The sequence below is a fragment of the Mustela putorius genome, unplaced genomic scaffold (assembly GCF_011764305.1).
Source record: "Mustela putorius furo isolate JIRA1106 unplaced genomic scaffold, ASM1176430v1.1 tig00003858_pilon_pilon_pilon, whole genome shotgun sequence".
Classification (NCBI taxonomy): domain Eukaryota; kingdom Metazoa; phylum Chordata; class Mammalia; order Carnivora; family Mustelidae; genus Mustela; species Mustela putorius.
Window position 1 is genome coordinate 46,864,338 of NW_025422010.1, and position 13,715 is coordinate 46,878,052.

General features: G+C 40.5%; 1 protein-coding gene across 3 annotated transcripts in view; it reads left to right on the forward strand.

Annotated features, from left to right (window-relative positions):
• The window catches only part of RAB27B (RAB27B, member RAS oncogene family), a 58,648-nt gene that overhangs the window by 38,092 nt on the left and 6,841 nt on the right, over positions 1-13,715 (forward strand). For all 3 annotated transcript variants that reach the window (XM_004745517.3, XM_004745520.3, XM_045065654.1), the window contains exons 2-5: positions 2,645-2,816; positions 4,488-4,573; positions 9,376-9,479; positions 12,690-12,813. In XM_004745517.3, the coding sequence (XP_004745574.1) occupies positions 2,664-2,816; positions 4,488-4,573; positions 9,376-9,479; positions 12,690-12,813 (467 nt within the window). In that variant the 5' untranslated portion in view covers positions 2,645-2,663. The remainder of the gene's footprint in view (positions 1-2,644; positions 2,817-4,487; positions 4,574-9,375; positions 9,480-12,689; positions 12,814-13,715) is intronic.

Below are 13,715 nucleotides of genomic sequence, written 5' to 3' on the forward strand. Positions count from 1 at the left end.
TCTTGCTCTACGAAATCTTCACAGACCACTACAGCCCATGAAATTACTGTTTTGTTTGAACTAAAAACACAACTATTTGACTCATCTGTCAATCATATTTCCTCTTGTAAAGCTAGGTCTTTTTTTTTTTTTCCATCTTTAAGCCTTAAGTGTATGTATGCCAGATACTAAGATAATAAATCTTTAAAATTTTCATTTTTGGACCTGATACTGTATATTGGAGGTATTTAATTAGATTTGCTCAAGGCTTAGCTTGTCTTAACTCTGTCACAAAAATAGTGCAGAAAACATAGTTAACTTTAAGCAAAAATTGGAAGTACGCTGATATATCTTCTTGACTTTATTATGTTCATTTTTCCAGGCCAGGGGGCCACAGTATCCCCCAACTTTATCTTGTATTTAGGCAGCCAGTTCCTTTAATTTCCTCCCCCTGATCAAGACTTGTGCTCAGGGAAGAATTTAGCTTTTGTCACATATCTCAGGATAGGTTTAATCCTTCTTTCCCAAGAGAATCAGCAATTTCATCCAGTTCTATTAGTGAAATGCCAGACGTTATCACCCTTCAGAGGAGTTGCACATGGGCAAGTCTGGGAGGCAAAGAGAGAAGAAGGTCGAGTGATGGTGGCCCAGATAGACCCAAGTGGGGGGAATTGATGGCAATCTCCTCTAACAACCAATTTAACTCAGAGACTAGGAACAGCAACATCTTCAACTAAAACGTCCTGGTAAGTATTTAGAATCCTCTGAACTCAGAACTAGTCACTGCTAGGTAGTTAGTCAATGAAGACATTTTCCAAGAAGAATTTCAGGTCAGTACCTGAGCTATCTGCATCCTTGTATTGAAGAACACTGGTTGTTGATGGAAGCTAAGCAACTCTTCCTGAGCAATGACTATACTTTGTATAGCTACTAAACAAAAAGCAACAACAATAAAAGAACATTTCAGCAAACATTCACCTTGAGAGTCCTACTCAATGAAGAAAGCATACTATAGAAGAGGAGAGGTTTAGCATAGAAGTTATGTATTGGCAGCTCTCAAAACACTTCATTAATTAAAGAAAAATGCACCCATAATATATTTAACAGGATTTAGCGGCACGGTAGCTCAAATTTTAGAGAATTCTAATGCAAAAATTTTTCTGATCTTCCAAATGATGTAATGGTACTGATTTGCTAAGTACCTAATTATCATTTTCATCATTATTTATCCCTTTTAGTTTTGATCACTAACTAAAATGACTGTGTAAAAAATAAAGTTTTATTTGAAGTGATGAATATGTACATCATATTCTTACAGGTAAAAAATGATTAAAATTATCTAGCCATTTTTTAATAAGATTTTATTTATCTATTTGACAGAGATCACAGGTAGGCAGAGAGGCAGGCAGAGAGAGAGGAAGGGAAGCAGGCTCCCTGCTGAGCAGAGAGCCCGACAGACGTGGGGCTCAATCTGAGCTGAAGGCAGAAGGCCTTAACCCACTGAACCACCCAGGCGCCCCTTATCTAGCAATTTTTAGATATATCTGTGGGATAACTTATTGAAATTTAATTTTAATTGCCCCAGAACTGGGGAGTCTGATGTTTTCTGTACCTGTAGAAATGGAAAAATATTCTGCCCTTTCATCTAATCGGAGAGATACTTTTCTAAGAACTTCTTTGCAGGCTTTCCTCTACGTAGGACTATCTAACCTGTTTCTACAACTCACGAACCAGAAAATTTTATCAAATGGCAAATCATTTTGCTGACCTCCAGAGTGGAAACCTCCTTAAATATTCTGTAAGTGATAGTGTAATTCAAAGGTAATCACCAGTGCAGGTGTTCTAGGCAATAGCCCCTGGCCTTACCCAGAGTCCTTATAACAACAGGAGAAATTAAGACTGAGGCAAAAGAGGTCAGCACAATGGGAAAAATGGCGAATGGCATTCTTTCAGGCAGGAGAAATACTAGCAGAATTACCATAGTCATGTTTCTTACTAGCTTTTCTCCTTTTTCAAGGTCTGGAAAATATTCAGCAGGTTTGCCAAATACAACAGATTTGCCATTGGAGAACAGAGGCTTTGGTATTTCAAAACAGAAGATTTTTAGACACTGCTTTTGAAATGATTTCAAATCAATGTTTTTAAAGGTTGTCATCTCAGTTGTTAAATTTTTTAAATTAAAAGGGAATATTTTGCATGCACATAATAGAAAGCTCATTATACATGATTAGATGCAAAATGTTTCCCGCGGCTTTTCTCTTCCACTTACCCATATGTAGTTTCAATGTTTTCCTAGCCTACCTGCATCATCTTGGGCTGGCTTTTTGGTTTCCTGTGACTTCCTCCTCTTCCTGGCCCCAAAGGGCACCGACTGTAAAACTAAAAGCCATGGCTACTTTCTACTACTACTGTGGCAATGACTGTTGTGGGTTCCAGATAGTTTTTGTCCCATATGAACTGACAGGATGTAAAAAGATTTGTACTGAGTGAAATAATGGAGGTACTCTTGCTCCCTAGGCTGCTTTGAGCAAGTTAATTCATAATTTGACAAAATAGAAGTATCCAACTATTTTAACCTTGAAATGTACATTTATGTTGTGTTTTGAAGGAAGGTAGAGGGAAACCGAGTTTTATCATAACCTACTATTTTTCCTCTTCTACACAGGCCCACCAAGACCATCACTATGACAGATGGGGACTATGATTATCTGATCAAACTCCTGGCCCTTGGAGATTCGGGGGTGGGGAAGACGACATTTCTTTATCGATACACGGACAATAAATTCAATCCCAAGTTCATTACAACAGTAGGAATAGACTTTCGGGAAAAACGTGTGGTGAGTTTTTAACCATACTGTTATGTTAACTTTGTTGCTCATTTCTCTTCCCCTTGACCCATTGAAAAATAGAATTAAGAACCTATGTTTATTGTACCACAAAGTGTCTGTCTTTTTTATCACAGGGAACTTATAACCTGTCACTTTAATTCAATTGAGAATATTCTTAATGTTGTCAACTTTCAATAATATTTTGCCAAGAAAAATGTGGAGTGACACTACACCTGTCTCCAAAAGCATATAGGACAAAGAAATAATTTACAGGTTTATAGGCGTGTTTTCTGTGAATTCTCTAGGAGTCTTTCAAAACTTGAATGATCCGGGTTTTAAAACCCTTAACTCTTGATCTGAGTTAAGTTTCTCCATAATAACTAGTGTTCATTTCTCAACTCTTCAGAGAGAAGTTAAAAGAATGATTGGCAAATAGCTGGAAAATGAGCTTTGTAAGTGCTTGCTGCATTTTTATTTATGTGTAGACTCAGCTATCAATCACTAGCTTATTATGAACAGAATGTGAGACCAGTCCATGCTATTTTCCAAGATAAGGGAGCTTAAGTGAGAATTACAACTGCTTTCTTCTCCTATGCTAGACGCTAATGACAGGAGTAAGGATATTGTGACATGTGAGACGCGTAGCATAGACACATGAGCTGAGCCAGATTTACTGCCACCCAAGGTATTCTTGATTGCCAACATGGCTATGGCTTCTAGTTGATGTCTCAAATCTACTCTTTGCTCGAGACTTGGGGGGAAGAAAGGGAAATCACAGTTGAGGAGTTAAATCATGGTTCCGTATACATCCTGTACCTCATCTGAAGATCAATATATTTTAGGGTCTTCTTAGCACCCTTGCTTGCAACCCCTCCATGTTTTCCTATGACTTCACCCCTCCCAAATGCCTCCACTCACCTAGGTAGATAAGTCCTTGCGAAGTTTTCCCTTTGAACATTTTTACTAAACCATGCTTATGCTAAACCACACTATAAACATCTCTATTAAAGCGTACTTGAGAGCGCTGATGAAGTATTAAAGTTGTTAGGCTTTGCTTAAATTAGAAGCCAAAAGGCCATAATTTTGAAAATGGAAACATTAAGAAAAAAAGCATTTGAAAAAAATGACGAGTAAAAGAAGACTTGAAATATCTTGTGAAAATTTATTGAGAAATTCTATGTGCATTTCATGGGTAGGTCACTTTGGAAGCCCATGTCACAGCAAGAGATATTCAGGTATTAGTAAAGCTTTTTACCATTTTAAAAGTACGTTCATATCCGTTATGTCATGTACTTTCGCAGTAACTCTGTAAAGAAGGAAGAGATTGTGGGTCTCAGTTTGCTGTAAGAAAATAAGATTCAAAAACAGTGAAATGAAGGGTTGATACTCGAACTTAGAACTTGGGTCCTAAATCTAATGTTTGCTCCCTCCGTGAGGAAATGACAGAAGGTGTCTAATTTAAGTTTGCAGTATGCCTAAATTGTGTTGAAAATCATACTTGTACTTGACATTTAAAAGTGAGAGTATATGTGATACTTCTGGAAAAAACAGAGCAAATATTTATTCTGCACTATGAACTTTGATTATAGTAATTGAGAAAAACATGCTGAGTGAACCCAGAGAATTTGAATGTTGACAAAATCCAAAGCAATATGAACTGATGAAAATTGTATCTTTTAGGTTTATAATACCCAGGGACCAAATGGCTCCTCAGGGAAAGCATTTAAAGTGCATCTCCAACTCTGGGACACTGCCGGACAAGAGCGGTAATAGTAAATTACTTTGTTTCTAGCTACAAACAGCCGAGAAATACTTCAAGTAAATGTTGTTATGTGGACTTGAAAAGCACATGTTGTACAACTCTTCTCCTTGTTCCAAAATAGACATTTATGTAAAGAAATAAAAACAAATTATTTACAGTTAATTAACGATAACTAGCATTGCGGATTTGGTACAGATTTCAAAAATGGGATCTTCGGCCATCGCTGGAGATCCTAGTTTTGTGTTGTCTTTGTACTTTCTAATGGGGGGGAAAAACCTTCTCTAGAATTTAATTAAAGTGGGAAATTAACATGATTACGAGTACAGCCTGGAGAGGGAATTGAAGAAAGGGTGGTAAGACCTTTCCCATTTTTTGCCATTCTTCTGCACAGACTATCTGTCCTTGTCTCTTGACTGGGTTAATTTTCTAAAACTTGTGCCACACCATTGCTCTCTGGCTGGAATGTTTTTTTCCTTCCCTATCTTTCCCAATCCTCTCCTTTCATGAGGCCTGGCTCATGGACCACTTCCTCTGTGGGGCCTTTCTAAATGCCCATCTGGAACAAACTCCCTCTTTCTGTGAACTCCTACACCTATCCAACCATCCTTAACCTACTCAGTTAATTCTGTACCACCTTGTAAGAAGGCAAATCTTCGGTTTTTGTCTCTAATGTGGTTCTTCGATGTACCTGTGGCCTTCTTACCCCAACAAAATTGTCAACGTTATAGGGACAGACTGTGCTCAGTTTTCTAGCATCTTCTCTGGTACGATGTCCAAGGCAAAAGAAGCTCAGCAGACAAGAGGGTTGTTTGTTAGAGCTGGAGGTGCCGATGCATTATTTGATGGAAAGATGTGTCTTTGAGATCCAAGGTTTCAAAGTACTAAAGACCACAAGCTAGTGAAGCTTTACAATATCAGATTAAATAAAAATTGGCAGTAGATTGTCAGAGAAGATGTTTAGAAGGCACATACCTCCAAATTCTGCATCACATGTCTTAGAATGTTTATGCTTGTAAACACTTAAGTTTTTGAAATGCATCCAAAGTGTTCTCGCTTTCAGTGAGTGTAAACGCCAGGAGAGGTGCCGGGCCCTCTCCGTTAGCTCTTTTGACTGTGAATTCCATTTACACACATTCTTCAACACTGCTAGTTCTTCTGAAGTCATTCCTCACAAGAATTTCTGTTCATATGTCAGTTTTGTTGTCACAAAGATGAATGTTTTATAGACCAATTTAATTCATTTTTGAAGAAGTAATATGAGAAAATGTGGTTCCCATATGTCCTCACACATGATATGTCAGCCTAGCAGGATGGTAGGCTGCTCTGCTCTGCCCCCCTAAGACGGCTGCTCCCTGAGGGAAGTGAGGAAAACCAGGGACAGTCTTGGTAACACTGAGGTTATTCATCCCTTGATAATTTTGCATTCTGTATACATATAAGGTGTAGCCAGGCAACAAGATAAACAGTTTCTCACACCTCAGCCCTGTGCCTAAAAACACCTGGCAGTATAACCTGTATAAGATTATGGTTATTCATAAAAGTGGTATCATGGGAACGAGCTAAAAATTGAACACTTTATGCAAACCTCAAGGCTATAGGATATAGCCTTAGTTCCTAGTGAGGGAGAAGGTAATAATGTGACTCTGGGATTTTTTTGTTTGTTGTTTGTTTTGTTTTGTTTTGCTTTTTAAATGTGGTCCCAGCTTTCTCCACCCTACTGACTCACTGGACAGAATGAGATTGCTGAGTAAAGCTGGAAATCAATGACCTTTCCTGTGGAGTCACCTTGGGAAGAAGGGGGATAACAAGGGTGCTGGGCAGGATGGTCTAGGATATGAGCCTGTTCTAGAACAAGAATGTCCTGTCCGTGTTGCTGTCGATGCAGAAATGCTTACCCCTGTGAGATCCACACAAACATGTTTTAAAAATAATGTAGCCCCACTGGGGCGCCTGGGTGGCTCAGTTGGTTGGACGACTGCTTTCAGCTCAGGTCATGATCCTGGAGTCCCGGGATCGAGTCCTGCATCGGGCTCCCAGCTCCACGGGGAGTCTGCTTCTCCCTCTGACCTTCTCCTTGCTCATGCTCTCTCTCACTGTCTCTCTCTCAAATAAATAAAATCTTTAAAAAAAATAAATAATGTAGCCCCACTAAGCAGAATGGCCCTCTTGTACTTCCATGCCCCGCCCCCCATGGTGACAATGACACTCATCCCATGCTGCGTGTGTTGATTTAGCGTTGTCAGCATTGCACTGCGGCGAAATGCATATCAGGCTGTCACCAATAACACACATTTTTTAAAAAGAAACATTTACCAAGGGAGCATCTTTAGACTCTTTTTAAAACCTCCTCTGCCATGACTTGGACCCAGGAGGAGCCTATAACCTGGAGGGGGGGGTGGTAGGAAGGCTGCTTGGGAAAGTGTTATTTCCTCTGAGACTATATATATACACTCATACACAATGTATGAGTGAGTGAGTCTTATCCAGGCTAAAGAGGTAGGAGGTAGAGGAAGCATGAAGGCCAGGTTACCCACAGAAAGAACAGCATGTGTGAGAGCCCAGGGGAGAGAGTGAACTTTCTAAGAACTAGGAGAAGATCAGGATGCCTGTGGGTATTCAGGGGATGAAGCTGGATAGATGAGCTAGGGTCAGTTCACGCAGAGCCTGACAGTGTATTGATGAGTTCAGTCATCATCTTAAGAGCAATGCAGCCATGCATCACCATTTAGATGTTTTTAGCAGAGAGTTTATCTAGTCAGCAAGAAGGCATCAGTGAAGGGAAGGGTCCCAAGCAAAACTGGAGACAGGAAGCCTATTAAGACGACTGTTAAAGATACTCAGATGAAAGAGGATGGGGTCAAAACTAGAGTAGATGGACAGAAATGAGAAGATCAGGAGACGCTTGGTGATTGTATACAGCAGGTGAAGGAGAAGCTGTGGTCAACCCAATGATGGTAATGCACGGGTAGAAGAAGAGATCAGGAGGAGGGGCCAGGTTGGGTTTAAACCCTGAAGTTAGAGATGCCTCAGTTTCCTCCAACTGGACACAGCATGAAGAACAGGACAAATCTACACCTATCCATTCAACATATAGGTGACAACTGAGCCAGAGAAGTCGATGAGATTACTCAGCGAACATACGTAGAGTAGGAATGGGTTGAGAATAGAATGCCATGGAAACCAAAGAATCCACAAATGGGCTAAAGTGAGAGACCACACATTAGGAGTACATTGAGGATAGGAAGGGATTGTCTGTATTTCAAAGTTATGTGCTTTTCTGAAAACCCATTTCCAAATTCATTTCTGTTATTAGCATAACCCAAGCCTTCTGTGGTACCTGTGTGGGGTCTCTGGTTTTGCCCATTCCTGCCACTGAGTGGATCTCAGCACACCTTCAATTTTACTGAAGAGTTTGGGGTGGAGGAGGTTAGAGCAGAGGAGAGGAAGACTTTATACAACACATGACAGAGTATATTCTTTAAAATCCTCCAGTAGAGATGAATTTCTTGCTTTCTGTCTCCAACCACTACGTCTCTCTGACCTTGTCTTGCTTCCCCTAATCATCCTCCTCTTCCTCCTTTCTCCAGTGTTTTTTCCTCTTCCTCATGAGACAGAGGTGCCAGACTAAAATTCAGCCTTATCCCCACAGTGTTTATGAAAGTATCTTCCCACCAATGTTGTTTTTTCCCTGCAAAAGAACCCCAGTTCCAGTTACTAACAAGTTGTGGTTTACTTTTTAAAAATAATTTAATTTAATTTAATTTTGTGTGTGTGTTCCAAAATTCATTGTTTATGCACCACATCCAGTGCTCCATGCAATATGTGTCTTCCTTAATACCCACCACCAGACTCACCCAACCCCCCACTCCCCTCCCAAACCCTCAGATTGTTTTTCAGAGTCCATAGTCTCTCATGGTTCTTCTCCCCCTACAATTTCCCCCAACTCCCTTCTCCTCTCCATCTCCCCATGTCCTCTGTATTACTTCTTATTCTTTACAAATAAGCAAAACCATATGATAATTGACTCTCTCTGCTTGACTTATTTCATTCAGCATAATCTCCTCCAGTCCTGTCCATGTTGATACAAAAGTTGGGTATTCATCCTTTCTGATAGAGGCATAATACTCCATTGTATACATGGACCATATCTTCTTTATCCATTCATCCGTTGAAGGGCATTTTGGTTCCTTCCAGTTTGGCAACTGTGGCCATTGCTGCTATGAACATTGGGATACAGATGGCCCTTCTTTTCACTACATCTGTATCTTTGGGGTAAATACCCAGTAGTACAATTGCAGGGTCATAGGGTAGCTCTATTTTTAATTTCTTAAGGAATCTCCACATTGTTTTCCAAAGTTGTGGTTTTCTGCATATAATCACAGGCATTCATTTTTAGGCTACCAAGGGCTAGCTTTCTTCTAGGCACAGACAAAGGAGATTGAAGAGTATAAGTTAAAGTACTCATTTGAAAGTAGCTTCCATTTCAGTTATGGACCACAAGAAATCTGTGAACCAACAAGAGAAAGAGTCCAAGGGACTCTGCAAGCCATCATGTGATTGAATGTTACTAACTGTGTACATAAATGCTCTAGGCCATAAAGCCAGGATGTAGTCCTAAGAAAGGTCTACAGCCAGATGCCTTTCCCTCACCTTTCAGCCATCTTTTTGCTCACTCTCTAATTCTGTAGGAGAATCCATGGGATGCCATGGGGATTTCACATTTCAAAGGGAAATAGTGTCGTATATACTGCCATAATAATGTCTGTGGGCTAACTTCCAGAACTATCCATTGTGCTTTCTTGGCAGATTCCGGAGCCTCACCACTGCATTTTTCAGAGATGCCATGGGTTTCTTATTAATGTTTGACCTCACCAGTCAACAGAGCTTCTTAAATGTCAGAAACTGGATGAGTAAGTGGGACCAAGTCACTTTCGTTGGCCACTTTGGGCCCTAACACTCTATTTGCTGCTTTGCCTTCCAACATGGAACCAGATTAGGTTCCACAGATTAACCTTGGGATCCATGAGATTAGCATTTCCTGTGTCACCTTCAAAGTAATAGGCTGCGTGTGTGTGTGTGTGTGTGTGTGTGTGTATTCAAGGTCTTTATTATTGCAAATGAAAGGCTATTAATTCCACTTATCTAATTAGTCTTAAAGGATTTGTTACAGCTATGTGAGTTGCCCCATCTAATCCAGAAAAGAGACAGAGAAAAGCAGCAGTGTTTTCTGAGGGGTTCGCTGTCTCCAAAAAGTGTACCTTTGCACACAGGTTAACTAATGGATGAATTAATTAATGGATGGGTTAATTGGGTGGGAAACTGCTCCAGAGCAGACAAGCCACATGAAATAAGGTACGGTGTGTTGATCAATTCACATTGAAATGTTACATTTGGGGGGGGGGCATTCAGATATAAGGAAGACTTGAAATGAAAAATCTACACAGTTTAGACATAAGGTAAAAGTGGCCTAATTAAAGACGGATCAATAGTAGTATTTGGAAAGTAGTATTTGATTTTTCTTTTCCAAAAATTAATGTAACACTAAAGGAAATATTTCATTTGCATTTTCATTACAAATAAGAATTTTAATCCTAATGGAATATACAAGCAATTCTATGGACTGGTGATGGTTTGTCATTTCTAGATTTGTTGGGGCTATCTGTGGCGAGAGGGATTTTTTTTTAATAAATATTGGGGCACCTGGGTGGCTCAGTCAGTTGGACATCTGACTCTTGATTTCAACTCAGGTCATAAACTTGGGGTCGTGGGATTGAGCCCCGAGTCAGGCTCCTCGCTCAGTGGAGAGTCTGCTTAAGATTCCCTCTCCTTCTGCCTCTCCCCCTCCAAATAAATAAATCTTAAAAAACAAAACAAACAAACAAACAAACAAAAAGACACTGGATCATGTTATTCCCTTTCTCAAAGTCCTTCTGGGACCTCCCAACTCACTTGGAATGCAATCCAGAATCCTGCACTCTGCTGTAAGGCCTTGGTGATCAGGACTTAGATTCCTGTGTAATTTACTCTTATTCTGTCCAGCTCACTAGCCTCCCGCCGAACGTGTCTCTTGCTCTTCCCAGGACAAAAAGCACATTCCCTACTTTGTGGCTTTTGTACATTCCAACTTTCTCTGCCTTGATGTCTCTTCTCCCATTTATGGAGTATGATAGTTCTCTCATCTCCTTCCAGGGTTTGTTCAAACTTTATCTCTTGGAAGAAGCCTTCCCTGACCACCCGTCTAAACCAGTATGCTTCAGGGCACCTGGGCAGCTCAGTTGGTTAAGCATCAGCCTTCAGCTCAGGTCATGATCCTGGGTCCTGGGTTCAAGTCCCGCATCGGGCTCAGTGGGGAGCCTACTTCTCTGTCTCCCTCTGCCCCTGCTCCCCTGCTCAGGCTCTCTCTTAAATAAATAAATAAAATCTTCAAAAAAATAAGTAAGTTGGTATGTTTGGCTACTTTGTGTCTCCTCAGTACACTTTATGTTCTCTTTTGTCATGCCACAATGTGACGTTATATTACGTATTTCTTTGTTTACTTGTCCTTTTGACTCTTTGCCACTAGAATGTGAGCTCTATGAAAGTGCAGACTTTGTTGGCTTTGTTCCATTACAGTAACCCCAAGCTGGGATTAGTGTCTGGCACAGAATATTCCAAAAATATGCACTTCTATTCTATATTATTTATAATAAATACCTATCACTGCTTTCAATGTGAGTTCAGTAATATGGTTGCTACCATGAGGACAAATACCAACAAATTCTGCCTTCCTTCATTGCTTCTCCAACTGAGGGTCTATCCTGGGATTTGTCTCTATTTCCTTTTATTATTGTATCTCTTTCTCTAAATTTTGGTGGTTTTATTAGATTCTGAGGAGATAAAGAGATAATAAGATTATTAGAGTCTTTCAGAGAATGATTTGTTCATCCTTTTACAAGGCATATTTAAAAAAAAAAACAATCCAGAAGGATACTACTGGGATTTAAGGTAATTAATGGGCATATCTCATGACGCTTTAATTTTGAACACCCAAATAATCAGTGTTACAGGCAAGCCTTGTCTTCCTCCTCAGCAGAGTTGCGTACAGCAGGCCTTGAGAGAGGAATTAAAGTAATCCTCATGACTTCAGAAGCGTAGGTTCGCAGATTTCTTATCGTTTCTTTCCTTCCCTCCTTCCCATTCTCCCTCCCTCTTTCTTCTCTCTTTCGCACAGTGTGTCCTGGAGAAAAGGAAGAACAAGCCATGTGTCTTAAAATTGTTTCTACATGAGGGATGCCTGGATGGCTCAGTGGCTAAACATTTGCCTTCAGCTCAGGTCACGATCCCAGGGCCCTGGAATCAAGCCCAGCATTGGGCTCCCTGCTCGGCAGGAGGCTTGATTCTCCCTCTCCCACTCCCCCTGCTTGTGTTCCCTCTCTAGCTGCCTCTCTCTCTCTCTCTCTCTCTCTGTGTCAAAATAAATAAATAAATATTTTTAAATGGTTTCTCCATGAATTTGTGGTGGTTCAGAAATGTTCTGTTCTAATAGATCATCACCTTGGACTTTAGGAGATAGAAATGTAGCTGCCTAGGGGTGCCTGGATGTCAGTCAGTTTAGCATCTGACTCTTGATCTCAGCTCAGGTCTTTATCTCAGGTTCATGAGCCCTGAGCCCTGCATTGGGCTCTATGTTGGGTGTGGAGCCCACTTTAAAAAAGAAAAAGTAGCAGCCTCTTAGAGGAAAGAGCAGACTTACACACTTAAAATTCCTGTTCTATTATCTCTACTTATATCTGAGGAACAAAGAGTCTGAAGCAGTATGTCCATCTTGGAGAACGTTTCCCCAGGTATACAAGGGCACTGATAAGTGATCATAGGTGGTTTATAGCCAGCATTATGCCTATTCACAATCTGCAATTTTTGAGGCATCATCTTCTTTCATTTTATAGCCAAGGAAGCTGCAGTTGAGTGAAGTTAAGTCGCTTGGCTAATATGATCTAACTAGCAAGCAGCCAAATTGGAGGTGAACAATTAAATTAGGAATTTGAAGTAGGAAAAAAAGAAAAGGATTTCAGAGTACGAGCAATCATCTGACATTACTTGTTTATAACTAACGTGCTTGGTCCGTCTGCTTTCTTCCTAAGGCCAACTGCAAGCAAATGCTTATTGTGAAAATCCAGATATAGTATTAATTGGCAACAAAGCAGACCTGCCAGACCAGAGGGAAGTCAATGAAAGGCAAGCCCGGGAGCTGGCTGACAAATACGGGTAAGTCATTGACACAGATGTGTCATCTGACCTTGCCCACTGCTGCTTAGTAATGGAGCATGAACATGAGGTTGATATTGGAAGGAATCCCCTTGAATCAGTTATGGCCCCTGAATGAAAAAGATCTTTCAGGGGAATGTATGTGATCTTTCAAATTGAGTCCTTGCTAGTAATAGCAGCTAACATTTGCTGGATACTTACTATATGCTAACAACTGTCCCTAGACTTTAACTCATTTAACCTATCATAAGCATATATAGGGGATCTAGAATCATCCCATTTTATATATGAAGAATCAAGGCATAGAAGGATTAAGTAACTGATGGAAGACCAGGTAGCTAGTAAGTAGCAGAGGTTGAATTCAACCCAGGCAGTCTGAGATCAGAGCTCATGATCTTCAACAGGCTAGTCTACAGCCTTCCCACTAATAGCTCCAAAACTCTAAGAAATAACACCTGACCAGGACATAATATTGTAATTCTTATCCTAGCCTGAGCCTAAATGGCAGATTAAAAAAAGAATTAAAAACCCCCTACAATGATAAGTTGACTTCCAACACTGTCTTTACATTTTTGGATTTTTAAGATTTTATTTATTTGAAGGAGAGAGAATGAGAGAGAGAGAGAGAGAGCATAAGAGGGGAGGGTCAGGAGAAGCAGACACCCCGCTGAGCAGGGAGCCCAATGCGGCACTCGATCCTGGGACTCTGGGATCATGACCTGAGCCAAAGGCAGTTGCTTAACCAATTGAGCCACCCAGGCAACCCCCAGACTTTAAATTTTTTAAAAGATTTTATTTACTTATTTGACAGAGAGAGAGATCACAAGTAGGAAGAAAGGCAGGCAGAGAGAAAGGAGAAGGCAGGCTCCCTGCTGTGCAGAAAGCCCGATGTGGGGCTTGAT